General features: G+C 47.5%; 2 protein-coding genes across 6 annotated transcripts in view; one reads left to right on the top strand and one right to left on the bottom strand.

Annotated features, from left to right (window-relative positions):
* zswim8 (zinc finger, SWIM-type containing 8) overlaps positions 1-11598 on the top strand; it is a 197350-nt gene extending 185752 nt beyond the window's left edge. For all 3 annotated transcript variants that reach the window (XM_038782798.1, XM_038782796.1, XM_038782797.1), the window contains exons 24-27: positions 342-515; positions 5624-5746; positions 7392-7570; positions 10492-11598. In XM_038782798.1, the coding sequence (XP_038638726.1) occupies positions 342-515; positions 5624-5746; positions 7392-7570; positions 10492-10698 (683 nt within the window). In that variant the 3' untranslated portion in view covers positions 10699-11598. The remainder of the gene's footprint in view (positions 1-341; positions 516-5623; positions 5747-7391; positions 7571-10491) is intronic.
* The window catches only part of ndst2a (N-deacetylase/N-sulfotransferase (heparan glucosaminyl) 2a), a 544670-nt gene continuing 530775 nt past the window's right edge, over positions 11447-25341 (bottom strand). For all 3 annotated transcript variants that reach the window (XM_038782800.1, XM_038782799.1, XM_038782801.1), the window contains 7 exons: positions 22852-22948; positions 21410-21533; positions 20194-20368; positions 18662-18832; positions 16386-16495; positions 13529-13631; positions 11447-12962 (listed from right to left, as the gene is read on the bottom strand). In XM_038782800.1, the coding sequence (XP_038638728.1) occupies positions 12837-12962; positions 13529-13631; positions 16386-16495; positions 18662-18832; positions 20194-20368; positions 21410-21533; positions 22852-22948 (906 nt within the window). In that variant the 3' untranslated portion in view covers positions 11447-12836. The remainder of the gene's footprint in view (positions 12963-13528; positions 13632-16385; positions 16496-18661; positions 18833-20193; positions 20369-21409; positions 21534-22851; positions 22949-25341) is intronic.

Raw genomic sequence — 25341 nt, 5'->3', positions numbered from 1 at the left:
TGACCTGCCTGCTTTGAATTTAAGCAAAAGCTTGGCAGATAACTGTCCCCATATTCCCCATGGCCAGCCTCTTACCTATTAGAGTTTGCTTGCCAACCCACGCCCTTCTTGTGCAGTATAAATTGTTGTTGCCTTTGAGATTTGGTACTCTTTCAAAACTATCCCGATGAGTGCCAGATGAAAAGCTTCGACAGCATGTCACTTTTTTTTCCAACAGTACTCGAGAAATAAATGTGTTGCATTTTATTCAACTGCAGTTGTAGCTTATTTTGGCGTTCTGGCTGGTTATTCGTTGAATATGATGATTAAAGTTGTGTCTCTCTTTCTCCATCTGCCTCCAGTTGCCAGTGTGCAGACTGGAACCACTTTTCAGGCTATTCAAGGAGCATCAATGCCAACCTTAACAACACAAGGCCCCTCGATAGTAGCCCCAACCTTCCCTACAGAAGATGAACAGCACTCCCAGCCGGTCAGTCCTCAGGGACTACACTACCTGCATTCAGCTTATAGAGTTGGTAAGTGCACACTCAAATCCTGCATTACACGACGACAAACGATCTCCAGACGGTTGATGGGACGTTATGCTGGAGGGAAGGTGGCAACAATGCAAGAAGACCGATTAATTTTTCATGATGTTGACTGAGAGATAAACTTTGGCTAAGGCACCAATCATAGAACATCTCTCTCATCTACCGGGCAACACGGTAGCATTGTGGATAGCACAACAGCTTCACAGCTCCAGGTTCCCAGGTTCGATTCCGGCTTGGGTCCCTGTCTGTGCGGATCCTCCCCGTGTGTGCGTGGGTTTCCTCCGGGTGCTCCGGTTTCCTCCCACAGTCCAAAGATGTGCAGGTTAGGTGGATTGGCCATGATAAATTGCCCTTAGTATCCAAAATTGCCCTTAGTGTTGGGTGGGGTTGCTGGGTTATGGGGATAGGGTGGAGGTGTTGACCTTGGGTAGGGTGCTCTTTCCAAGAGCCGGTGCGGACTCGATGGGCCGAATGGCCTCCTTCTGCACTGTAAATTCTATGGAAAAAAATTCTATGATCTCTGGTCAGCCTGGTGAATGTTTGTTGCACTCCCTCGAGGGAAAACCTATCCTTCCTTAAGCAACCTGAGGAAGGAGCTGCGCTCCGAAAGCTAGTAATTTTAAACAAACCCTTTGGACTTTAACCTGGTGTTGTAAGACGTCTTACTGTGCCCACCCAGTCCAACGTCGGCATCTCCACATCATTCCTTAAGCAAGGACACTAAAATTGTACAGAGGCAAAACCCTATATAATTGCAGCAAGGTCACCTTACTCAAATCCTTTGTAAGAAGTCTGACAACACCAGGTTAAAGTCCATCAGGTTTGTTTCAAACACTAGCTTTCGGAGCACTGTTCCTTCCTCAGGCAAACCCTGTGTAATAGAGGATAAAGTATTTTGTAGGGCAGAGGTCAGTAAACTATATGGCCTACCTGCCACATCGTGCGGTAGAATCTGAGTCATTAAATGGTTTCACGAAGGAGATATATATATTTCTGATTTAATTTACAAATGGGTTAAAGGGATGTGGGGAAGAGGTGGGGAGGTGGATTTGAGACCAGGAAGAGATCAGTCATGTTCTGATTGATTGTCGGAACAGGCTCAAAGGGCTGAATTGCCTACTTCTGCTCCCAATGTTCCCGTGTATCTGAAACTTGCCAAGGGAAGGAGCTTTGGTTGGTAAAAGTTGCAAAATTAAGAAGTTGGGGCAACTATTTTGACAGCTGAACCGTTTTGTTTTAATGCAAAGCTGGGATGGTGCAAAGGATCAGAGATGTGTTGTGTTTGTTGGGGCCTGTTCACCTTTTGAGGAGGTTGAGAGATTTGATAGAGGTGCTCAAATGCTCATGATGGGGAGGTAGCGAGATAGTGCTCTCATTTGGTGGAAGGGTCCAGAAACAGAGGGGAAGGTGACTGGCAAAAGAATTAACAGCGATGTGAGGGGGAACCTTTTGAACACGATGAGCAGGTTCTGATCTGGAATGCGCCGCCCGAGTGTGTGGCAGAGGCCGGTTGACTTGTCCCAGAAGGCAGTTGGATACGAACCTGTCGAGAGAACATCTTCAGGGTTGCAGAGAATGGGCTTGGGGAGTGGGACTGGCTGGGGTGCAGGAAGAGGGTGGGCAGAAAGGCTCCTTCTGTACAATAACCATTCTATGATTGTCCCTTGTGCCCTGGTCAATATGTATCCCTGAAGAACACAATAGGCTTGGAGCGGGCCATCTGACCAGTCGAGGCTGCTCTGCCGATCAATATGATCGCGGCATTGACTCCATTTGCCTGCCCGCTTCCGGCATCCATTAATTCTTTAAAAAAAATAAATTACCCAATTCTTTTTTTCCCCCCCAATTAAGGGGCAATTTAGCATGGCCAATTCACCTACCCTGCACATCTTTGGATTGTGGGGGGTGAAACCCACGCAGTCTCGGGGAGAATGTGCAAAATCCACACGGGCAGTGGGCTGGGATCAAACCCGGGTCCTCGGCGCCGTTGGGCAGCAATGCCACCATGCTGCACCATCACATCCCTCAATTCTACCTTGGCCATGGATTGGATTTGTTTATCAGCACGTGTACTGAGGAACAGTGAAAAGTATTGTTCTGCATACAGTCCAGGCAGATCATTCCATACTTGAAATAAAACATAGGGCATACAATAAATACATACTATAAATAAATAGACACAGAAGACACAGGCATCAGGTGAAGCATACAGGAACGTAGTACTACTCAGTGGTGAAGATGTGTGAAGAAGGTCAATTAGGAGTCTGGTAACAGCGGGTAAGAAGCTGTTTTTGAACCTGTTAGTACGTGTTTTCAGACTTTTTTATCTCCGCCATATGGAAGAAGTTGGAAGAGAGAATAACCCGGGTGGGAGGGGGTCTTTGATTATGCTGCCCGCTTTCCCAAGGCAGCGGGAGGTGTGGATAGAGTCAATGGATGGGAGATGGGTTTGTGTGATGGACTGGGCTGTGTTCACGACTCTGTAGTTTCTTATGGTCTTGGGCTGAGCAGTTACCATACCAGGCTGTGATGCAGCCCGATAGGATGCTTTCTATGGTGCGCCTGTAAAAATTCGTAAGAGTCGGTGTGGATATGCCGAATTTCCTTAGCTTCCTGAGAAGTATAGGCGCTGCTGTGCTTTCTTGGTTATAGCGTTGACTGGTGGACCAGGTCAGATTGTTGATGTGCACACCTAGGAATTTGAAGCTGTCAACCATCTCCACCTCGGCACCATTGATGCAGACGGGGGGGGGGGGGGGGGGGGGGGCTGTACAATACTTCTCTTCCTGAAGTCAATGACCAGCTCCTTAGTTTTGCTGACGTTGAGGGAGAGATTGTTATTGTTACACCACTATCTCCTCTCTATCTCTATCTCCTCTTGTACTCTGACTCATCGTTGTTTGAGGTTTGACCCACTATGGTCGTGTCATCAGCAAACCTGTAGATGGAGTTGGAGTCAAATTTTCCCATGCAGTTGTGTGTGTACAGGGAGTATAGTAGGGGGCTAAGTACGCAGCCTTGTAGGGTCCCGGTATCGTGGAGGAGGTGTTGTTGTTTATCCTGACTGATTGGGGTCTGTGGGTCAGGAAGTCGAGGATCCAGTTGCAGAGGGAGGAGCCAAGTCCTAGGTTACAGCGATGGAGTATCCCGAGGATAGCCAATTGGCAGCCAGCATCGCAAAAACAGATTGTGGTCGTTATCACATTGCTGTTTGTGGGAGCTTGCTGTGCACTAATTGGCTACTTTGCTTCCTACGCTACAGAGGTGGCTCCAATTCCGATGGAAAAGCAAAATGCCGCAGATGCCAGAAATCTCCCATATATTTTGTACAACAAAGAGAAAGGTGTTCTCCCAATATCCTAGGCATTAGGGACTGGTTTAATTCACTTGGCTAGACAGTTGGTTCATGATGCTGGGCAAGGCCAGCAGCACTCGTTCAATTCCCGTACCGGCTGAGGTTATTCCTGAAGGCCCGGCCTTCTCAACATTGCTCCAGGTGTGGTGATCCTCGGGTTAAATCACCACCAGTCCACTCACCCTCTCAAAGGGGAAAGCAGCCTATGGTCATCTGGGACTATGGCAATTTTAGGGCAGCACAGTAGCACAAGAGGACAGCACTGTGGCTTCACGGCGCCAGGGTCCCAGGTTCGATTCCCCGCTGGGTCACTGTCTGTGCGGAGTCTGCACGTTCTCCCCATCTCTGCGTGGGTTTCCTCCGGGTGCTCCGGTTTCCTCCTACAGTCCAAAGATGTGCAGGTTAGGTGGATTGGCCGTGCTAAATTGCCCTTAGTGACCAAAAAGGTTAGGAAGGGTTGTTGGGTTATGGGGATATGGTGGAAGGTGAGGGCTTAAGTGGGTCGGTGCAGACTCGATGGGCCGAATGGTCTCTTTCTTTATTGTATGTTCTTAAAAGAATACAGAAAACGCTGGATAAATTCAGCAGGTCTGGCAGCATCGAGTGGAGAGAGAAACAGGGTGTGATTTAACCGGGGAAAAAAATTGATGTCCAGTTTTGGGCGCGTTTGGTGGGGTGTTTCCCGGTGGCCGTGTTGTTTTGGCTTCAGGGAGTTTCCGCTGAGGCCGCACTTGGAGGAATTTCCTGCTGGTGAGCCCAGTGCGAAAGACTCCTTGCAAATCGGGGCGCCATTTTGCCTGGCTGCCCCTGTCTCTCTCTTACCCACGCCACCCCTCCCCCCAACCTCGGGAGGCCCCGGGAACGCCACCTGATTTCCCCCCCCCCCCCCCCCCCCCCCCGCTCCCTCCACCTGGTAAAGCCTTCCAAGCCTGATTCCTGGCAGTGCCACCCTATCACCTGGCCATCCTGGCACTGCTACCCTGGCACTGCCCCTTCCAGCCTGACAGTACTAGGGTGCCCAGGAGCCCCTTCCTGGCTGGCGGTGCCTGGATGCCACCCTGCCCTGTACCCAACCACCCGAGGGGGTCTCCAATGGCCTGGGCAACCCCTCTCCTAGGTGCCAGGTTTGTGGAAACCAGAACGACGCCCTAGTGAAAGGCTCCCGTTCGGTTCAGGGCGCCGGGCGAATCCCACGAACGCATATTTATGTTAGCCTGATGGCTCATTTAAATATGCCGATCTGGATCACAGCCAGTGAGGGCGAGATCCGGATTGCAACGTTTCGCAAGACTCCGCTAAATCTGGCAAGGTGTTTCCAGGGTCGCAAATCGCGCAAGAGGCCTCTTGCGTGATTCAACATCCTAGTCCTGACACCAAGTCGGCCGGGACAAGGCCATTAAATCGCGCCCAGAGTTAACGCTTCGAGTTGGTATGACTCCTCCATACCGCCTTGATACGTTAACTCTGCTTCTCTCTCTACAGATGTTGCCTAACCTGCTGAACTCATCCAGCATATTCTGGTTCCAATTCCAGTTCAAATGTTCTCCATTGGTGGCAAAATCCTTAGATTTCCAACGATTGTGAAGAGACTGTATAAATACAACTCTCTCTTGCTGTGAACTTGAATTCCCCTTTTTTTCACCAATGCTTTTTCACACCGTTATTGTTCTCCGATTTCTCTCTCATGTGGATTTTATTGTTGCGATGCTGGTTTTGAAGCTCTGTTTGTCCCTTTCAGGAATGCTGGCTTTGGAAATGCTGGGTAGACGAGCTCACAATGATCACCCGAACAATTACTTCTCGAGGAGTCCACCTTACACCGAGGACGTGAAATGGTTGTTAGGATTAGCCACAAGGTTGGGTAAGGATGACCTTTGAAACAAATGGCATTGGGGCACGAGCCTTAATTTGGAAGATACGCAAGTGACTGCCGGGCCAGGGACTCGAGGCACAAGAGCGTAAAGTTAAAATGAGCCCATTAGGAGCAGTGAAATGAATGGCCAGATGATCTGTTCTGCTGCTGTTGGGGTTTGAATATTGGCCAAGGACATTGGGAGAACACCTTTCTCTTTGTTTTCCAAAATATATGGGCGAGGAAACATTTGCATACACTTGAGAAAGCCAATGTCTCAGCTATTTACCATCATTAATGTTTTTTGTTTCCCAACGAGGAAGCCTGTGACAAAGCAGCACCCCCTTCAGTTCTGCACTGCAAAGTGGCAGCCTCAATATGTGCTCGGGATCAGAACCCTTATGACCAAGGCAGGCGTAGGACCAACTAGGTCAGACAGACTGGGTTTACGTCAAACGTGGAAATGATCCAGCTTATATCCTTGATCCCGGACTGGTTAATCTGGTGTCCATAGAAAATAGGATTGAACTAATTGCTCAGTTTAGCACACCTGTGTGTGGTCTACAAGCGGTTTTGATAGCCTTAACACTCTTGATATTCGGCTTCTGTATTAAAATAATTCGCAGGCTCTTGTTTATTCGGCAACTAGAAGGATTTGTTGGGGCTGTTACAGTTTTTATCAAGGCTTGCTGATGCACTCTCCTTGGTGATTTCAGCCTGACCCCCGCTACACAACCACTCTTGCCAACACGGGTAGATATCCTCATTGGGAAAATTCAACTCCTTCCCGCCCACACACCTGTTGCTTGGCCAGCCCCCTTAACATCTCCGTTGAGGCATCGGCATCTTCAGCTGGCTGACGCGGTGATGAGTGGGCAGGGTACTATTCACCCCTACCCTGCCCACATTGATTTTAGCGCTCCCCTCCTCATTGCAGGAAAGATTGAGCAGAGTTTTCTGATATTTGTTGCAGGCTGGGGAAAAGTGTAGCATCTCCTACATCGAGCCACCTCCTTCACTGTAACTGGAGAGATTTCTGGGGCTATGGGGAGTCGGACTAATGGGAAAGGTCTCACCAAGATCCAGGACAAGAAGCACGATGGGCTGAATGGTCTCCACTTTTGCAGTCTGATTCCCAGGTTACGGAAGGACATTGAGGGGAGGGGGAGGGGGGAGGGGGGGGGGGGGGGGGGGGGGGGGAGAACAGGTTTGGAAGTTGTCCACTTGCGAAGAAGCAGGTGAAAGATAAAATCCCCAGTAACAAAAATAGTATGAAAGACAGTTCCGGGTCAGCGATGCTAACTGTGGGTTCTGTGTAAGGCAGGGGCCATCAATGCCTGAGCAACAGAAAAATGAGCGGATCTGCCTGGTGGATTAGCCTTGCTGATGCCCCAATGTTTTTGGGATTCCATTGTATTGAATAAAGATGATTTTCCTTTGATAAATCCCATGCTCTAGCTATATAGTCTTGGCAGTTTGGTGTGAAGCTAAGCTTATTTGGAACGTTAGCAAGCTGGAGAAATGCTTTAAGACATTTTCTGGGCAAGTGCTGGCAACCGGCCACCATTTTAACCCTCTTATGTCACAGCAGTGGCTGCTCAGAGCTGCAGGTTGAGAATTTTGTGACACGTTCTTTTGTCTCTGGTGTCACCAGGTGTGAACTACGTCTATCAGTTCTGCATGGGAGCGGCCAAAGGAGTGTTGAGTCCGTTTGTGCTACAGGAGATAATCATGGAGGCACTGCAACGCCTTAATCCCGCTCATGTGCACGCTCACCTTCGGACCCCTGCGTTCCACCAGCTTGTCCAGAGATGCCAGCAAGCATATATGCAGGTAAAGTTCAAACTAGCCAAATGAATAAGCTTTCATGCATAAGTATTTATTTTACTTGGCAAACTTGTGATTTTGTATGTGGGGCGTTGAGACCAAGTGTAGCATTCTGCTAGTCTTGACGATAAACTGCCCGCTTGATTGGCACCCAATCCACACGTTTAATAATTCACTCCCTCCACCATCGCCGCACAGTGTACCATCTGCAGCAAATCACCAAGGCTCCTTCGACAGCTCCTTCCAAACCCGCGATCTCCACCACTGTGGGCAGCAGATGCTTGGAAACACCCCGACCCGGAGGTTCCCCTTCAAGGTCCTCACCATCCTGGCTTGGAAATAAAAAATTATTTAAAAAAAAATTTAGAATACCCAATTAATTTAATTAAGGGGCAATTTAGCGAGGCCAATCCACCTACCCTGCACATCTTTGGGTTGTGGGGGCGAAACCCACGCAAACACGGGGACAATGTGCAAACTCCACACGGACAGTGACCCAGAGCCCAGGTCGAACCTGGGAGCTCAGCGCCGTGAGGCAGCAGTGCTAACCCACTGCGCCACCGTGCTGCCCCCGACTTGGAAATATATCGGCCGTTCCTTCACTATCTCTGGGGCAAAATCCTGGAACCCCGCCTCCCTAACAGCACAGTGGGTGTACTTGCACCACACGGACTGCAGCGGTTCAAGAAGGCGGCTCACCACCACCTTCTCAAGGGCAATTAGGGATGGGCAATAAATGCTGGCCTAACTAACGTTGTTCACAGCCCATTGAAGAATTGAAAGAATAGATTAAGTGCGGTTATGCTTCCTTGGATCAAGGTTTGCAATTTGTAAACGACCTTTAAAGTCCTCATTTTTATTTAATATTGGAACTTCCTATTATTCATCGTTAAATAACAGGGGGCGGGGCAGGGAGGATGGAATATAAAAGTAGGGAATTCTTGCAAAAACTGTACAGGGCACAGGTGAGACTCAGCCAGAGTGCTGAGTGCAGTTTTGTTCTCCTCACTTGTATCTCCAGCCGTTTGGAGAAGATTCATTCGGCCGATTCCTGGGATCAAGGTCTTATGAGGAAAGGTTGAGCAGGTTGGGCTGACGGCCATTGGAGTTGAGAAGAATGAGAGTTGATCTTACTGGAACATTAAATTCGGGGAGGTGGGGTGGGGGGTAACCATGACAGGGTCAACATTGAGAGGATGCTTCCCCTTGAGGGGGGAATCTAGAACTGGGGGTGAATGGCAGTTTCAGAATAAGTGGCCTGCCATTTCAGATGGCCATGTGGAAGAACTGCTTCTCTCGAGAGGGTCGATGGACTTTGGAATTCTCTTCCAGAGAGAGCAGCGGCCGTTGACTGATTTCACTGTTGAGCAAAAATGTTGTGGGCTCAATGAGATCCGCAGTGATCTTGTTGACTGACTGGCTCTCTACTCCTCCCATTTCTCATGATGACAATGTTGTGAAGTCAGCTGGGAGATCGGGCAGTCGGGTTAGTTGTGGTACTCCCGAGTTTTTCTGTATTGTGACTTCAAAGCCAATTGTCTACAGTCTCACCAATGGCCGACATGTCCTGTTTACAGAGACCGTCCCCCACACACCCCCCTATTATAAATGTGAACGCAGTCATTAATAGAGAAAGTTGACACAAAAGCCTGACAAAAATGTGACAGCGTACGGTTTTGTAGGTAAATGTGCACAGACTTGAGGTCTTAAAACGTGTCGCAGAGATAGATTATTCCATTGCGTTGCTTGTTGAATCTGATGTTTTTTAACAGATACGGTTTTATCGACAAAGTGCAAGAGGGAAAGTTTCGCAACGAGTAATTGTGGCTCTGCGTCTCGCTTGCAAATTAACAAATCTACCCTTGTTGAAATTGGCAGATCTTTAAAGAATGTTAGCTGGGTGTGCGGAGAAATTAAAATTCTGTCTGCCCGCCGCTGTTTCTCCACAAAACCAGTCTGGTACTCCCCTCCCGTGAACTTCAGAACCATCTTTGAATTCCTGTGCTATTACTTGGAACCTGACCAGTCCTCATGCTGCTTCCAGTGAATGATGGTGAATAGCAGATGCAGCGTTATATTGTAAACGTTTTCAGTGCTTGGAGTGAAAAATATCGTCAAAATGCTCTCGAAAAGGAATCTGTCCCAGGCAGACATGGGGAGAACGCGTAAACTCCAGTTACCCGAGGTTGGGACTGAACTCAGATCCTTGGCACTGTGAGACAGCAATGCTTTTTAAAATAAATTTAGAATACCCAATTCTTTTTTTTCCAATTAAGGGGCAACTTATTGTGGCCAATCCACCTGCCCTGCACAGACAGGGTGGCTAATACTGTTGCTTCACTGCTCCAGGGTCCCAGGTTCGAGCCCCGGCTTGGGTGACGGTGCAGAGTCTGCATGTTCTCCCCATGTCTGCGTGGGTTTCCTCCGGGTGCTCCGGTTTCTTTCTACAGCCCAAAGTGTGCAGGTTTGGTGCATTGGCCATACTAAAATGGCCCCTAGTGCCCACAATAAAAGGTGGGGTGGGGTCCTGGGTTACAGGATAGGGTGCTCTTTCCAAGGGACGCTTCACTCAATGGGCCAAATGGCCTCCTCCTGCACTGTAAATTCTATGAATGTGCAAACTCCACAGGGACAGTGACCTTTGGCTGGGATCGAACCCGGGTCCTCGGCGCCATGAGGCACCAGTGTGCTGCCTGGGTGAGGCAGCAGTGTTGACCACTGTGCCACCCTGGCAACATTCTTGCAAATCTTCTCCGCACTCTCTCCAGCAAAATTATATCCTTCTTGTAATGTGGTGAACGTTAGACAGACTAATTTGGATAGCTCCTTTCGAGGAGTTGAGATGGCTGCCTGCTGTAACATTAGAAAATTCACCTTTCTGAGAATATTTCAGAAACGTCTGCCTGTCTTGTCTCCTCTCTTCACAGTGCATCCAGTACAGACTGTACCACATTGCACCAGCAGATTACGATGATTTTGTAAATATCATCCGGAGTGCACGCAGCGCCTTCTGCTTGACGCCAGTTGGAATGATGCAGTTCAACGAGATCCTTCAGAATCTAAAACGTGCAAAGGGTCAAACGAAGGACTTGTGGCAAAGAATCTCATTGGAAATGGCGACCTTTTCTCCTTGATGTCTGTTGGTTTGTTCAGATTTAGGTTTAATATTAATTCCCCCACCCTCTTTTTAAACCACTCTTCTCCGGACCCTTTACTGCTACATTCCTCCTTTCAAAATAAGGTTTTAAATGTCAGAAATCCACAATAGTTTCTTTTGGGGTTGTGAATTACCACCTGATTTCACGAGCAAACCCTTTTTCTCCCTGCTCCCCCCCACACACAACAAAAAAAAAACTTTTTGTATGAGGTAGTTATTATTCATGTACATGTGTCTTCAAATGTGTGTTTATAAAAGAATTGTGTGCTGTAACTGGGTAAAATGGACAATACTGATCGTGATGGACACCTAGCTCCGGAGAGAGAAGTCCACCCCTGGGACACAGGCTGTGGTTTTTATTTATCGGAATTTTTTTTTTTTTTCGTTTCTTCAATATTAATGTTTTTTCATACTTAAAAAAAAAAGTTTTCAATTGTTTAAAAGAATTATATATTCAGATTCCAGTGCCTCTGGGATAGTTAAAGCTTTGACACATTTTTCAGTGTTACAAAATCAGCTTCTGTAGGTTTTTTCTGCACTGACCCCCCCCCCATCCTCCCCCTCATGTGTTTTCTGTCTTCCTCCTCCAATGTTAATATTTTACAAAATCCGTTCTTGCGTTCGATCCACACCCCCCCCCCCCCCCCTCCCCTCGTCAAAGGCCACACAGGTAGTATTGACGCTGTCTGTGCTCGGAAACTTGCATGAATGTTTTGTGTGGGTAGTTTTGTTGACAACAAGAAAAACTTTATTATCCAACCATTCTCTGTGCTGTGTTGAATACATACACAATTATTTTTGATTAAAGTACACAAAAAAAAAATGCAGTACTCTGCTTGTAAAGGCCCCTATATTAAATGCTTGGTTTTGGAATGGAGATGCTTAAATTGCAGTTACTGAAGATAAGAAAGGTAATAATTATCTTGCCGATTTTTAGCTTTTTTGTTTTGGCTTTTACTTCACAGTTGAGCGAGGATTTCCCGGCACCTCCGATCTAGCTAGGCTGGATCGTTTTTGTATGTCGTTAATGTGTAAGTTTGGCCCAGCTACTAGCTACGGTGGAGAGAGTTTTAAAAGGCCTTGCAAAGTACATCACATCAACCACAAAATTTACACCGGAAAAAAAAACTCAATCCACTTGTTTGACGCATCTCAGAAAATATGTTCAGCCTCTTGAGAGTAAAATTCTCCAATAACATCATTCAATGTGAATGACACAATAGGTGAAACGTACTGTGAGGTGGAACGTACTGCGCGCTCTCTCCTCGCGGAGATGTACGAAAGCTGAGATCCTCACTGTAGCCCATTTACAAACCGTGTAGGTTATTGCCCCTTTTAAAATGTAACAACTATATATAATAGAGTAACTTTTAACAGCCCATGCTTAAAAGCAAGGTGACACTTTTCACACCAACACTGATTTTCTTTTAAACAAAAGTTGCACATTGTTAAATGCCATCTCCCAACGATGTACAGTGACTATTCAAAGTGGGGCATCGTGAACAATTTGAGGTAACTATCAGAGGAGTGGGCCCTGTTCAGTTGTGTGGTGCACACACATATATGCCCATTTCTCTGGCTTGTAGCTGAAGATTATTATTGCCTCAGGGAGACTATGTACAGTAATTAATTGGTGTATGCACATGATTAGTACCTGGACTAGCAGTGTGCACGGCCTAAACTAATCCTGACAATGTTTAGTGGGCACGCACGGCCATTGTAAAAGCAGCTGATGTAACGATCATTCCACAGTTTGACACGCGAGGATACACTTCTTCACTATGAGGGGGTAGTTTCTTTGGGGCAGGGGGTTCATCTCTCTCCAGCATGAGGGGAAAGTCCGAGGCTGTCATGAACAATGGTCCCCATTGCTCACCAGTGCGCTCCTGCTCCCTACAAAACCGACACCCAGCCGGCCCGGGAGCTTTTTGATCTCCAGCTGCTATGTCAAGCCCCCTTTTGCAGGTCTTCAGGAACTTTGAATCGCATCAAATTCCATCGCCTCCTTTGAACACGCTGGCTTGCGTCACATGAGTTGGAGTTGGTAAAATGAAAGAAGGGGAGGTCAGTCGACATGAAGGTGTCCTAAGAGTGATGGCAAAACTGACCACACTCTCAACTCCAGCTGCTGTGCTGTAGTTCCTCTCTCAACCAACTGGGCAACGATTGTCCCAATTTGTTTAGCTGTTTTGATAATTCAATGTTGTGCTCCCTGTAGTAATTTGTCAGGAATGTCCGGGACTAGGAAATAAAAACAAAAAGCAAGTATTAGTTTGAGGGATCTCTCTCTCCCTTCTGTTAAGTGGACAAAGGCTTACAGGATAAATTGTCTCATATCTTGGAAACATAAAAAAAGTACAATTTAACATTGTCTTATTAAATACCCAGATAGCTGGTATTTAACCTTCAATGTGGTTAAAAGCATTGCAGGATGCAATATGCAGAGAGAGGCTTTTATCAAAGAATGTTCTGGAGATGCAGAAGGGGAGTTATCGCATATTTGACTTCAGGGCAGTGCAGAAAAGTATGCAGGAACTTTATCCAATTTGTCTGTCTTCTTAGCTCTGATTCAACACTCAGTCTCTTATAATCAAACACTGAGCAATTGAGCACTAAGGCATTACCTGCCAGTGTTTATATTTGTGGCTGGAAGTTGCAGAGACATGAACAGTTTGAAAAACTAGGAGAGCAGGGCTCCCAATGCCTTGTGGTGACCGAATTAGCCAAGTTCTGGTTTTTAATTATAAGGGATTTTGAAAGTCTCACAGATGTGGTAGGAAGAATCCACTTTTTTGCTCCACACTCACCGATGAATCCATCTCTGGATATTTTCGCCCTTTACTTTTTCCCAAACACTTTGATTTGCCACCTTCCACCATCTGACACCAGAAATTCTTGTTGTCGTCATACCTGAAGGGGAGAGGGAGCGATTCTTAGAAGCTGGATTTTTGACATGAAACGCAATTCAATAAAATGTACAACCTACCTTCGAGAAGAACGAGGAAAGTAAGGCAGTCAACCAATCCATCCAAGAAAACCCTTACCACGGCTTCCCTTCAATCACAGCGCGACTTTGTTGCCCTCGTATCTCGGGCTTCAGTGTGTCAAGAAAATTCGGTCAATCCCCCCCCCCCCCCCCTTTAGGTGCTTCACTTGAGGGTGAGCGGCCCAAGCAGATTTTGGAATTAATCCATTTACTCTTTGCAGTGCCATTGCAGTAAAACACCACACAGATGGCAATAGAATGAGCACCACAGTTGGAAACCACTTTCGGTTACAATAGTGAAGAATTTCAGGCAGCCTTGAACTTTGAAAGGTTTAACCTGCTGTGCCAAGATCAGTGAAAGACCCAACCGAGGCAAAGTGGTACACAGATCACTAGAAATGGAGGACAGTTATCAGGTGGCAGCATCATTTTGCTCCCGGACTATGTAGATTCATGGACATCCCACAGGAACAGGAGACGACCATTCAGCCCTTCAGGGCTCCTACTGCATCAGAGTTGATCTGCATCTTGGTTCTATCCACCAGCCTCGGTTCTGCCTCCCTCAATAGTTTTGCCAAACAAAATTCTATAAACCTCAGTTTGGAAATTTTCAGTGGACGACCCCCCCCCCCCCCCCCCCCCCCGGAACGGCTTTTCGGGGGGGGGGGGGGGGGGGAGGGGAGGAAAGTCATCCAGGCTCTAAATGTGAGCTCCCTTCTCTCTGTGCAAATGCCAAGATTGCCCAGTATTTTCAGTTCTTTTTCAGATTCCAGCATCTGCAGAAATTTGCTTTGACCAGATTTCCTTTTGTGTGAGGAAGTACCTTTGGATATTGCCCTTTAAATAGCCTTGCTCAAATGTTAACGTTGCATGGCTCCCCCACCCCACCCCCCACAAAACTTGTGCTGGACTTGTCCCACCACCTAAAAAAAGCGTTTAGATCTACCCCATCAAATACCACCATTAGATTGCCCCTGTACTTATGAGGAATACAAGCCGACTCAATGCAATAGTCATAGAATTATAGAATTTACAGTGCAGAAGGAGGCCATTCGGCCCATCTAGTCTGCACCGGCTCTTGGAAAGAGCACCCTACCCAAGGTCAACACCTCCACCCCATCCCCATAATCCAGTAACCCCACCCAACACTAAGGGCAATTTTGGACACTAAGGGCAATTTATCATGGCCAATCCACCTAACCTGCACATCTTTGGACTGTGGGAGGAAACCGGAGCACCCGGAGGAAACCCACGCACACACGGGGAGGATGTGCAGACTCCACACAGACAGTGACCCAAGCCGGAATCGAACCTGGGACCCTGGAGCTGTGAAGCATTTGTGCTATCCACAATGCTACCATGCTGCCCATAATTTTTCCTCTGTCCTCAAATTATGTCCTCATAATTTTTGTAGCTCCAATACCTAAATTGCAGCCCCTCTAAGCCCAATATATCACCCCTAAGGTGCAGCGCTGGAGGAGGCAAATGCAATATTGGAGGGGAAAGAGCATATTTCGGCTCTATGAACAAGTTACAAATCGATCTCAAGGCACATTACAGCCAGGACATTACTGTGGAAGTGAAATCACAGGGGCGGCGGGATGGCGCAGTGGTTAGCACTGCCGCCTCCCGGCCCCGGGTCACTGTCTGTGAGAAGTTTCCACATTCTCCCTGTGTCGGCATAACCCAAAGATGTGCCGAGTAGGTGGATTGGCCGCACTAAATTGCCCTTTAATTGGAAAAAGTAAAAAAAAAAAATCACTGATGCATGAAGCACAGCAAGATCCCACGCGCAGAGCAATTCATCTGTTGTGGTGATCGTGTCTGAAGACTAAACACTGACCAGGGCGCAATCCCCTCCACTTCCTCCTTTCCACCCAGCTGAGGGGACAAGCGAAGCTTCGGTTCAGCGTAGTGTCTAAAAAAAAACACCTCCAACTGTGCAGCACTCTCTCGGTGCAGCTGTTGGAACTGTCAGCCTGGATTGCGTGTTCAAGACTCCGGGGGGCGGGTTTCAAACTTTTTTGACTCCAATGCGAAATATTAGCAACGGAGCCAATCGACTGTACAGGCGAGATCACATTGGGAATATTGGGTACAGTTTTGGTCTCCTTAAAGAAGGATTTACTCATATCAGAGACAGTTCAGAGAAGCTTCACTTGACTGGCCCCTGGGATGAAAGGGCTGTCTAATCGGGAAAGGTTGCTGACAGGACTTTGGAAAAAAGCGAGTGGCGATCGTTTTGGCTGGGGTGGAGGCCTCTCGGGACAGATTCGGGGAGGATGTTTTCTCTCATGGAGGAAGCTAGGAATGATGGGATGGGTTCAAAATAAAGGGTCTCTCAGTCACGATTGGGATGAGGAGGAATTCCTTCTCTCAGAGACCTACTGTTTGGAAATATCTTCCAGAGGGTACTGGAGGCTGGGTCATTGAATAGAGGCACGGTTGAGTCAGGCAGATATATTGATCGACATGAGATTCGAGAGTTATGGGGGGAGGGCAGACGGAAAAGTGGGGTCTGGGCCACAATCAGATGAACGTCGAGCGGGCGCGATGGGCTGAACGGCTCCTACTTCTTACAAACTTATGTTGAGATGCAGAACAGGGAGGAAAAAGGCATGGATGCCACGAGTTACTCTTCTAACCGATTGGAAAAAAGAATTGATGGAAATACCTACATCAGCGCCTGCGTGTAGTTGAAGTGAGGAGTAACGCCAAGGAATTTCTGCACACTCTCCATGACAGCCACAGGGTTGTTGCGTAACTGTAAGCCATTAATGATGAGGAACTACAAGAAGAAGAAATATTCCTTTTAAATGTCAAGCAGTGGGGCCACCCATGTACCTTTATAGAATTTGCAGCACAGAAACAGGCCATTGAGCCCATCAGCTCCATATACTGCCCCAAGAGGCTCCACCCACACGATCTCATCTCACCCCATCAGCATAATCTTTCTCAATGATGTCTTTACCTAGGTTCTCCTCAAATACTTATTCACCTCGACCGCTGTCTGTGGTAGAGAGTTCAATATTCTCACCATTCTCTTGGCCAAGGATCCTTCTCCTGGAACCTCCGATTGGTGACTACCTAAGAGGAGATCCTGTGGCACGGCCTGTGCCTCTAAGCCAGAGGTTCAGGGTTCGAGTCCCACCCTAGGACTTAACGGCCAAACAGGTCAAGTGCTGACCTGGAAATCCGTCCTTCCTTCACACACCAATGGCAGACAGTAAGGGGGAGGGGAGAAGAGAGAGATTCCTGGTGGGCCACATGGTGGAATGAATTTTGGCATTTCGGCAAGCACAGCTTCAGACTACACTGGGGGAGTGCATGTCGCTGCAGTGATTCAGACTCCCTGAGCAAACTCTTAACACGTCACCACCATCTAATATTGATGCAACCCCCCATCCCCCTGGTCACCTCTACAAGTGGAGGCATCTCTATATCCACGCTATCAAACCACCACCATTTTGAAGACTTTCATCTGCTTTTCCCTTTTCCAGGCAAAAGAAAGAAAATGTGAGCTGGTGCAACCCCTTTTACGGATGGGAGATAGAGGAACAATCCCATCACAAATTTGAGTATTAAAAATACGTGCTGTTAAAACGCAAGCTTGAATTGGGGAATTGGAGAAGGAAACAGGAAGCATTTCCCATTCCTTTTCTTTGTTCTGAGAACCATTGAGGGTACAGGTGTCTGAGGGTGCCTATTAGTGAGCCGCTTAGAAAAGCACTCGACCCCAATAAATCTTAATCTTGCTGGAAAGGGACATGTTGCTGAAGCTTTTGGCCTTGAATTTATCAAGACAAGTGCAAGAATACCAAATTTCAAATGATCGCAACAATTTGTATGACCGGTTGGCATGGTGGCTCTGATTGGCTGAGGTGTTGCCATGGAACTAACTATAAGCTCCCCAAGCTGCCAGGAAATGCAAGAAAAAGATGCAAAGTTTGAACATATTTGTTTTGCCTGCAAAGAATTGTATGGACATATGCCGCATTACAAACCTGACTGATTATCTGTAGCTGGTTAAGTGCAGCTATTAGCGCACTCAGGATTTGTTCAGCAAGTGCTGCCCAATCGCGGAATCGCATCTCACAGTAGACAAAACGTTATTTTGTGATTTGTTCATCAACTTGCCATGACTCGCATCTAAGGAAGGGCAGTGGAGGGCAGTTATCGAGACCCTCCGAGAAGGCAGTGGAGGGCAGTTATAGAGACCCTCCGAGAAGGCAGTGGGGGGCAGTTATAGAGACCCTCCGAGAAGGCAGTGGAGGGCAGTTATAGAGAACCTCCGAGAAGGCAGTGGAGGGCAGTTATAGAGACCCTTCGAGAAGAACAAAACGTAAACGTATGAATCCCCCTCTTCGGAATGGGCGGTCGCACTCAATGGGCGAGTGGGTTGGAGCTCAGAGTTCTCCAGTGTTGTAATTGCCCACCCCTCTTGGAGTGTGGGATCACTCTTTTTACCTTTACTCATAACTGTATTTTGTTCCATTTATTTAGGGGTAGTAAGAAAATGAAGGCTTTGCACCTCCTGCTTTTGGCAAGTCACCACACAAGCAGAACGTTTCCCTGCATATCATACTATCCTGGTACCTCCAACAAGCACCACTCCTTCCCGACTTTGCACATTTTTCACTGTGTTAATGGAGAGATCATTCTTGGCCAAGGTGCCAAGGGAGAAGTCCCCTGCTCTTTTTTAAATGGTGCCATGAAAATCTTTTATGTCCACCTAAGAGGGGAGGCAGGACATCAGTTCAACATCCGACCTGCAAGTTGACATCTCCAACAGGGTAGCACTTCCTCCACGCTGGATGCGCTGGAGCATCAGCCCAGATATTGCACCAATCTCGGAGGTGGGATTTGAACCCACCGTCTTCTGACTCTGGAGGCAAGAGTGCAGCCCACTGAGCCACGGCTGGTACCTGGGGATGTCAACGGAAATGAGACATACCTGAGTAGGTTGATAGTGTGTTAACCACCGTTCAATGTGCGTGGCGTACCAGCCGGGAAACAAGCAACGGTTCTTCAGAACACGAAGATCCCTCGGGGAATCTGGTCCAGCTGTGACCACCTGATAGAAGGTGTAGTTCAGGGCTGCTGAGTCGTGGTGAGCTCTCTGATGCTGCGGGGGGAAAGAAACCAACAGGTCAACGTTCCGTGAGATTCACGCTGCTAGCAAGGGACAGCAACTGAAAGCGTTTTGGTTAGACAAGGTCACGAAACCTTGGAGTTGAGAGATGATCAGCCATGAGCTAACTGAATGACGGTACAGGATCAAAGGGCTGAGAATGGTCTCCGTTCTCAGTATAATCACCCCCAAGGTTCCTGTTTGACCTTTAATGTTTACCGCTGCCCTGTTTTGGTGATTCAGCTTTGAAATTCCCTCAGCACTATTTGTGAAGGAGCAAGGAGTTCCTGAGTTTAGAAAACAGAGGGCTCAGCTAATTCGACGTGTTCAAAATGATAAAGGAACTCGATAGGGCAGATAGAGAGAAACCAGAAATTAAGGATGTGGTCTTAAAATTTGAGTTGGGCCATTAGGGAGTGTTGGGCGGGGGGGGCGAGGTGTGTGTGTGTGGGGGGGGAGGGGGTTGGGGGGGGGGTTGCCAACAACCAGGAGACAGTGTCAGAATAAGGGGCAGGCCATTTAAGACTGAGATGAGGAGGAATTTCTTCACTCACTCAGATTGTTGGGAACCTTTTTAATTCTCTACCCCCAGAGGGCTATGGAATCTCAGTCATTGAACATGATCAAGACAGTAATGGATATATTTCAAGGTATCAAGGGATAATGCAGAAAAATGGCATTGAGGCGGGAGATCAGCCATGGCCTGGTTAAATGGCGGAGCAGGCAAGATGGGCTGAGTGGCCTGCTCCTGTTTTCTATGTTCCATGAGTTCACATGTCTCTCCATGTTCTTCCTACTATGGATGACTTCACGTGCTCCTGACAACTCCGGGTGCAGGCAATTGCTTTTTACCTCCTCCCTGGCTCTGGTGAGGAAACTCCAGTGGCTTAAGTCCACATTGTCGAATCAACAACAACTCGCATTTACGTAGCCCCTTCAACGGAAAACATCCCAAGGTGCTTCACTTCGTCAGTACCGAGCAAAATTCACCACCCCGAAACACATAGGGATAGACGACTGAAAACATGGCGACGAGAAGGGTTTTAAGGTGTGTCTTAGAGGAGGAAATGGAGAGAGAGAGAATGGGGGGTTTAATGGTGGGAATTCCAGATTTAGGGTCCAGACAATTCAAGGTACGGTCACCAACGATAGAGTGAAGGAAATCAGGGATTTACAAGAGATCACAATTGGAGCAAGAGAAAGATCTTGGACAGGTTCTGGGACTAGGAGAGGTTACAGAGAGGGGAAGGAGAATGATCATGGACAGATTTGGGAAACAATATGAGAATTTTAAAATCGAGGTATTATTCAAACATCGGCAAAATCCGGCATTCTGGTGGAGAAGGCGGACACACCTGGTACCAGGAGTAGGCTCGCTCAGCCGGGTTGATCAGAATGGCGATGATCTTCGCTCGGGGCAGCAGTGCTGTCGCCCTCTTGGGGACCACCTCTGACTCAAAGTAATTTGCGCTCTTCTCAAACATGAAGTCTGTGCTTGCGTTTGATGGGATCGGGAAGAATTCCATGTACCTGAAAAATAGGTGCCAGAGTGAATGAGTAGGCCACCCACCCTCTGGGTGGGATATACTGTCTGCTGTCTACCAATCTGGCTGATGTGACATTGTTTTTTTTCTCTCTGACACACACCCAAGTCTGTAGAATGATTACATTGACTTTCATTTGTGTAGCGCCCGGAATGTAGTAAAACATCGCAAAGCTCTTCACACAAGCAGTCATCAGTAAAAATCTGATAGAGTCACAAGGGAAGATATTAGGACAGGTGACCTGTCAGATGAGGTATTAGGAAAGGTGAGTCACATAAGGAAATATTACGACAGGTAACATAAGGAGATATTAGGCCAGGTAACCTGTCACATAAGGAGATATTAACACAGGTGGGTAAAACCTTGGTCACAGGGGTAGGTTTTTAGGAGCTTCTTAAAAGAGGGAGGGAGGCAGCACAGTGGCGTTGTAGTTAGCACTGCTGCCTCACGGCGCTGGGATCCCAGGTTCGATCCCGGCCCCGGGTCACTGCCCATGTGGAGTTTGCACATTCTCCCCGTGTCTGCGTGGATTCCGCCCTCACAACCCAAAGATGTGCAGGCTAGGTGGATTGGCCACGCTAAATTGTCCCTTAATTGGAAAAAATGAATTGGGTATTTTAAATTTATAAAAAAAAGAGGAGGGAGCAGTGACGAGAGGCTTAGTGGGGGAAATCCCAGAAATTTGGGCCTAATCATCTGAGGCAACAGCCACCAATGTTTGGAGCGACCTGGAGACATCAGGCCAATCCGGGTGCAAAGTATTTTGATCAGGATTCCTGCAATGGGATCCCAGACACCATTAAACACTTGCAGGGATTCTTCTGGAACATTCCAATATTTACAGAGGCTCCTCACACGGACAATTCCAGAGGTCGCAGAATTTAGGTGAACGGCTGTTTTTGGCTGAGAGCCGTTCAACTATGTGTCAGTGCTCCCAATTTACACAATCTAGAAACGTTCCAACACCTCCAAGCGGCTCGAGTCTATAAAACTGAATCGAATGTGCTCAAGTTGAACAGGGTCTTACCAGTCAATTCCTTTGTGATAATTGGCTCCATTGAAGAACTGAATCTCCTCATAGGTGACTGGGCTGGGGAAATTACTCGTGACTCCAGGATGTAAGGACAGGAAAAAGTGCAAAGCTGTGGTACCTGAGGAGAGGGACAGTGCTGGTCATGCAGACGCCACTTTCAAAAGTCCATTTCTATGCCAAATTTTAAAGGAGCAAATTGCATTTCCCCACCGCTCTCCTTCCCACCTCAGTTGATTTTAGAATCATCTTCAAACTCGCAAGAAAGATGTACATATAAATAACACCTTCTCACATCTCTTAGCAACATCTCAAAGTGAGTCGCAATGAATTTCTTTGAAGCGCACGGATTGTTGGCACGTTAGCAAACAGGGCCGCCAACTGAGTTTGCCAATCCCTCAAACATCAGTTAACATATTTGTTTTCCGGGATTATGTTCTCAGCATAGCCCAAGCTCTCCTGATCTTCTTCAAAGGGCAGCATGGTAGCATTGTGGATAGCACAATCGCTTCACAGCTCCAGGGTCCCAGGTTCGATTCCGGCTTGGGTCACTGTCTGTGCGGAGTCTGCACATCCTCCCCGTGTGTGTGGGTTTCCTCCGGGTGCTCCGGTTTCCTCCCACAGTCCAAAGATGTGCAGGTTAGGTGGATTGGCCATGATAAATTGCCCTTAGTGTCCAAAATTGCCCTTAGTGTTGGGTGGGGTTACTGGGTTATGGGGATAGGGTGGAGTTGTTGACCTTGGGTAGGGTGCTCTTTCCAAGAGCCGGTGCAGACTCGATGGGCTGAATGGCCTCCTTCTGCACTGTAAATTCTATTTCTATGTCAAATACTGCCAGGGTACCATGAATATCTACCAATCCTGACAAATCCAACCTTGATGTATTAGCGAGAGGCAGTATGGTTTTGTGAAGGGGAGGTCATGTCTCACCAACTTGATTTGGTTTTTCGAGGAAGTGACCAAGATGATTGATGACGGTAGGGCAGTGGATGTTGTCTGCATGGACTGCAGTAAGTCCTTTGACAAGGTCCCTCATGGCAGACTGGTACAAAAGGTGAAGTCACATGGCATCAGAGGTGAGCTGGCAAGATGGATACAGAACCGGCTCGGCCATAGAAGACAGAGGGTAGCAATGGAAGGGGGCTTTTCTGAATGGAGGGCTGTGACGAGTGGCGTTCCGCAGAGATCAGTGCTGGGACATGCTTGCCTTCATCGGCCAGGGCATTGAGTATAAAAATTGGCAAGTCATGTTGCAGCTGTATAGAACCTTAGGCCACAATTGGAGTATAGTGTTCAATTCTGGTCGCCACATTACCAAAGAAAATGATGACACTGCTCCCTGATACAGGATATTCCAGTATTTAATATGCCAATATTAAAATAGTGATATTTAACAGTTTTGACTTATTAAGCTGCATTCGTTTTGAAAATAAGGTTACCAGTTTTCTGTGGGCCGATGATTAGGAACTTTGGAAGCCGGTCACAGGTTTTCTCTTTAGACCAAATGTCTTTGTGTCGTTTGTCATCACATGGGTTCTGTAAAAGAATATTTGAGTCCGTAAATCGCAATGCTCAGTAGCTTGTGCTCCAAAGGTTTGGACACCCAATACACTTCATCACAATCCTGCAATTGCAACAGTCTCGAGTGGGATATCTGAAACGGTGCTTTCAAAATTCGGACTGAGGTTAAGCAGGGCTTCGTGATGGTCCCCACACTGTTTTAAAAAAAAATATTTTATTAAGGTATTTGAACATTTTTATAACAGTTAAATGAACAATGACATCAACATGGTAAAATAACCATCCCCCCCCATCTCAATCTTCACACACCATCACTTTTTAGGCCAGCCTCAAGCTCGCGCCTTCCGCTTCCTCGAGTCCCCACTCGGGCTCCCCAACCTCCCATTTGTCCCCTGGTAACAGTTCCTCCCCTGTCAGCAAAGCAGCTCCCCCCACTAGCAACAACACTAGAAACCCACACCCCAAGTCAAGCTCCAGCTTAACACCTGCTCACCCCCCACTGCGCTTCCGAGAGTCAGCTGACCCATGCTGACTCGGTGGCCACCGCCCCTGGCACCAAGCAGTCTGTCTCCCTATTGTTCTCTCCTCTCTCCCCCACACATGAATAAACATTTTAAAAGCATCACATTCCCCAGTAAACAAACATCAGAAAAAACAAAGAAAGTCACTTTAGAAAAAGTCACCCAAAAAGCAGAACCAAATTCAAACCTCTAACAAGGTCCCTGCAAGATAGAGAAACCTTTAACCATCCACACAGCCCATTATTTCACATAGAGCTACTTAAATTTAGACAATCAGCACCACAAATCGCTGCCACAGTACTTCTCCAAGGCTTAAGTGTATTTTAATTTGCCTCCAGCTTCATTTCTTTAATAATGGTCCATACGTTGTCTGGTGTTTCAAAGTAGAAGTCCCGTTCCTCATGTGTAACCCACAGACGGGCTGGGTACGGCATCCCAAACTTCAGCCCCTTCTTAAAGAGGGTCGTTTTGCCCGATTGAACCCAGCTCGCCTCTTGGCCAAATCCGCTGCCAGGTCCTGATAGATGTGCAACTCACAGTTCTCCCACTTGCTGCTCTTTTCTTTCTTGGCCCACCGCAAAACGTGTTCCTTGTCCATGAAACGGTGAAAACCTACCACCAAAATGCCGGCTCGTTCGCTCTGGGCTTCCTCGCAAGGGCTCTATGCGCTACGTCCAACTCCAGGGGCTGAGGGAACGCCCCAGCCCCCATCAACTTCTCCAACATGTTCGTCACATAGGCCCTCACATCCGATCCCTCACTGCCTTCAGGGAGGCCAACAATTCTGAGATTCTGCCGCCTGGACCTATTCTCCAGGTCCTCTAGCATCTCCTGCATTCTTTTCTGGCGATCGTTCATCATCCCCACCTTGCTTTCCAGCACGGTTATATACTCCTCTTGCTCCGACAACTTTTGTTCCCCTCCTGGATCGCTCTCCCATGGGTTTCCTGATTCTGAACCACTTGATTAATCGAAGCCTTAATCGGGTCCAGTATGTTCTTCAGCGAAGCAATCCTCGAAAAACTTCACCAGCTGCTCCTTCGACCTCTGTGCCGTCTCCCCTTGCTCTCCGCCATGCTGTCCCGTGTTACCAGCTCTGCTGGTGTCTTCCTTATAGGACTTTGTCTTCTCACACGGCCACTTCTGGTCCAATTCTCCATACAGAGAAGGTACGAAAAGGAAGCATTTCCTGCACTCCCAACCCCACTACCTCACGGGATGCCCTGCCCCTTGTACCCAAAGATCTCTGGGTTGAGAATCTGCTTCTTCAGTCACTGGCAGACCCCCTGGCAGAAACCAGCGACCCTGTGTGGACGCCATCCTCGAATCGAGGGCCAAGTGTCCACAAATGCTTTGGCTTTGACTAAGTTTTGGGCCAGCTGGCCTAATATCTCTACGTGGCTCGGTGTCCAATTTCACTCCTATCAAGACCTTGGGACATTTTACTATGTTAAAGGTGCTATATAAATACAGCGTGTTGCTGGAGCCTGCACTGCATTGCCAGACGTCCATTAAGTCTTCCAAGGAGTGCTCTAATATCCAGTATATTGGGGCATAGCCTCAAAATAAAGGGAAGTAGATTTAGGACTGAGTTTAGGAGGAACATCTTCACCCAAAGGGTTGTGAATCTATGGAATTCCCTGCCCAGTGAAGCAGTTGAGGCTCCTTCATTGAATGTTTTCAAGATAGAGATAGATAGTTTTTTGAAGAATAAAGGGATAAAGGGTTATAGTGTTTGGGCGGGAAAGTGGAGCTGAGTCCACAAAAGATCAGCCATGATCTCACTGAATGGCTCGAGGGGCCAGATGGCCTACTCCTGCTCCTAGTTCTTACGTTTATGTTCTTATGTATAAATATATTCCTAGTTCCCTTAACAAAACACTGCTT

Source organism: Scyliorhinus canicula, chromosome 22 (genome assembly GCF_902713615.1).
Source record: "Scyliorhinus canicula chromosome 22, sScyCan1.1, whole genome shotgun sequence".
Classification (NCBI taxonomy): domain Eukaryota; kingdom Metazoa; phylum Chordata; class Chondrichthyes; order Carcharhiniformes; family Scyliorhinidae; genus Scyliorhinus; species Scyliorhinus canicula.
Note: the sequence above shows the minus strand (reverse complement) of the source record. Positions and strands in the feature narration are given on the sequence as shown.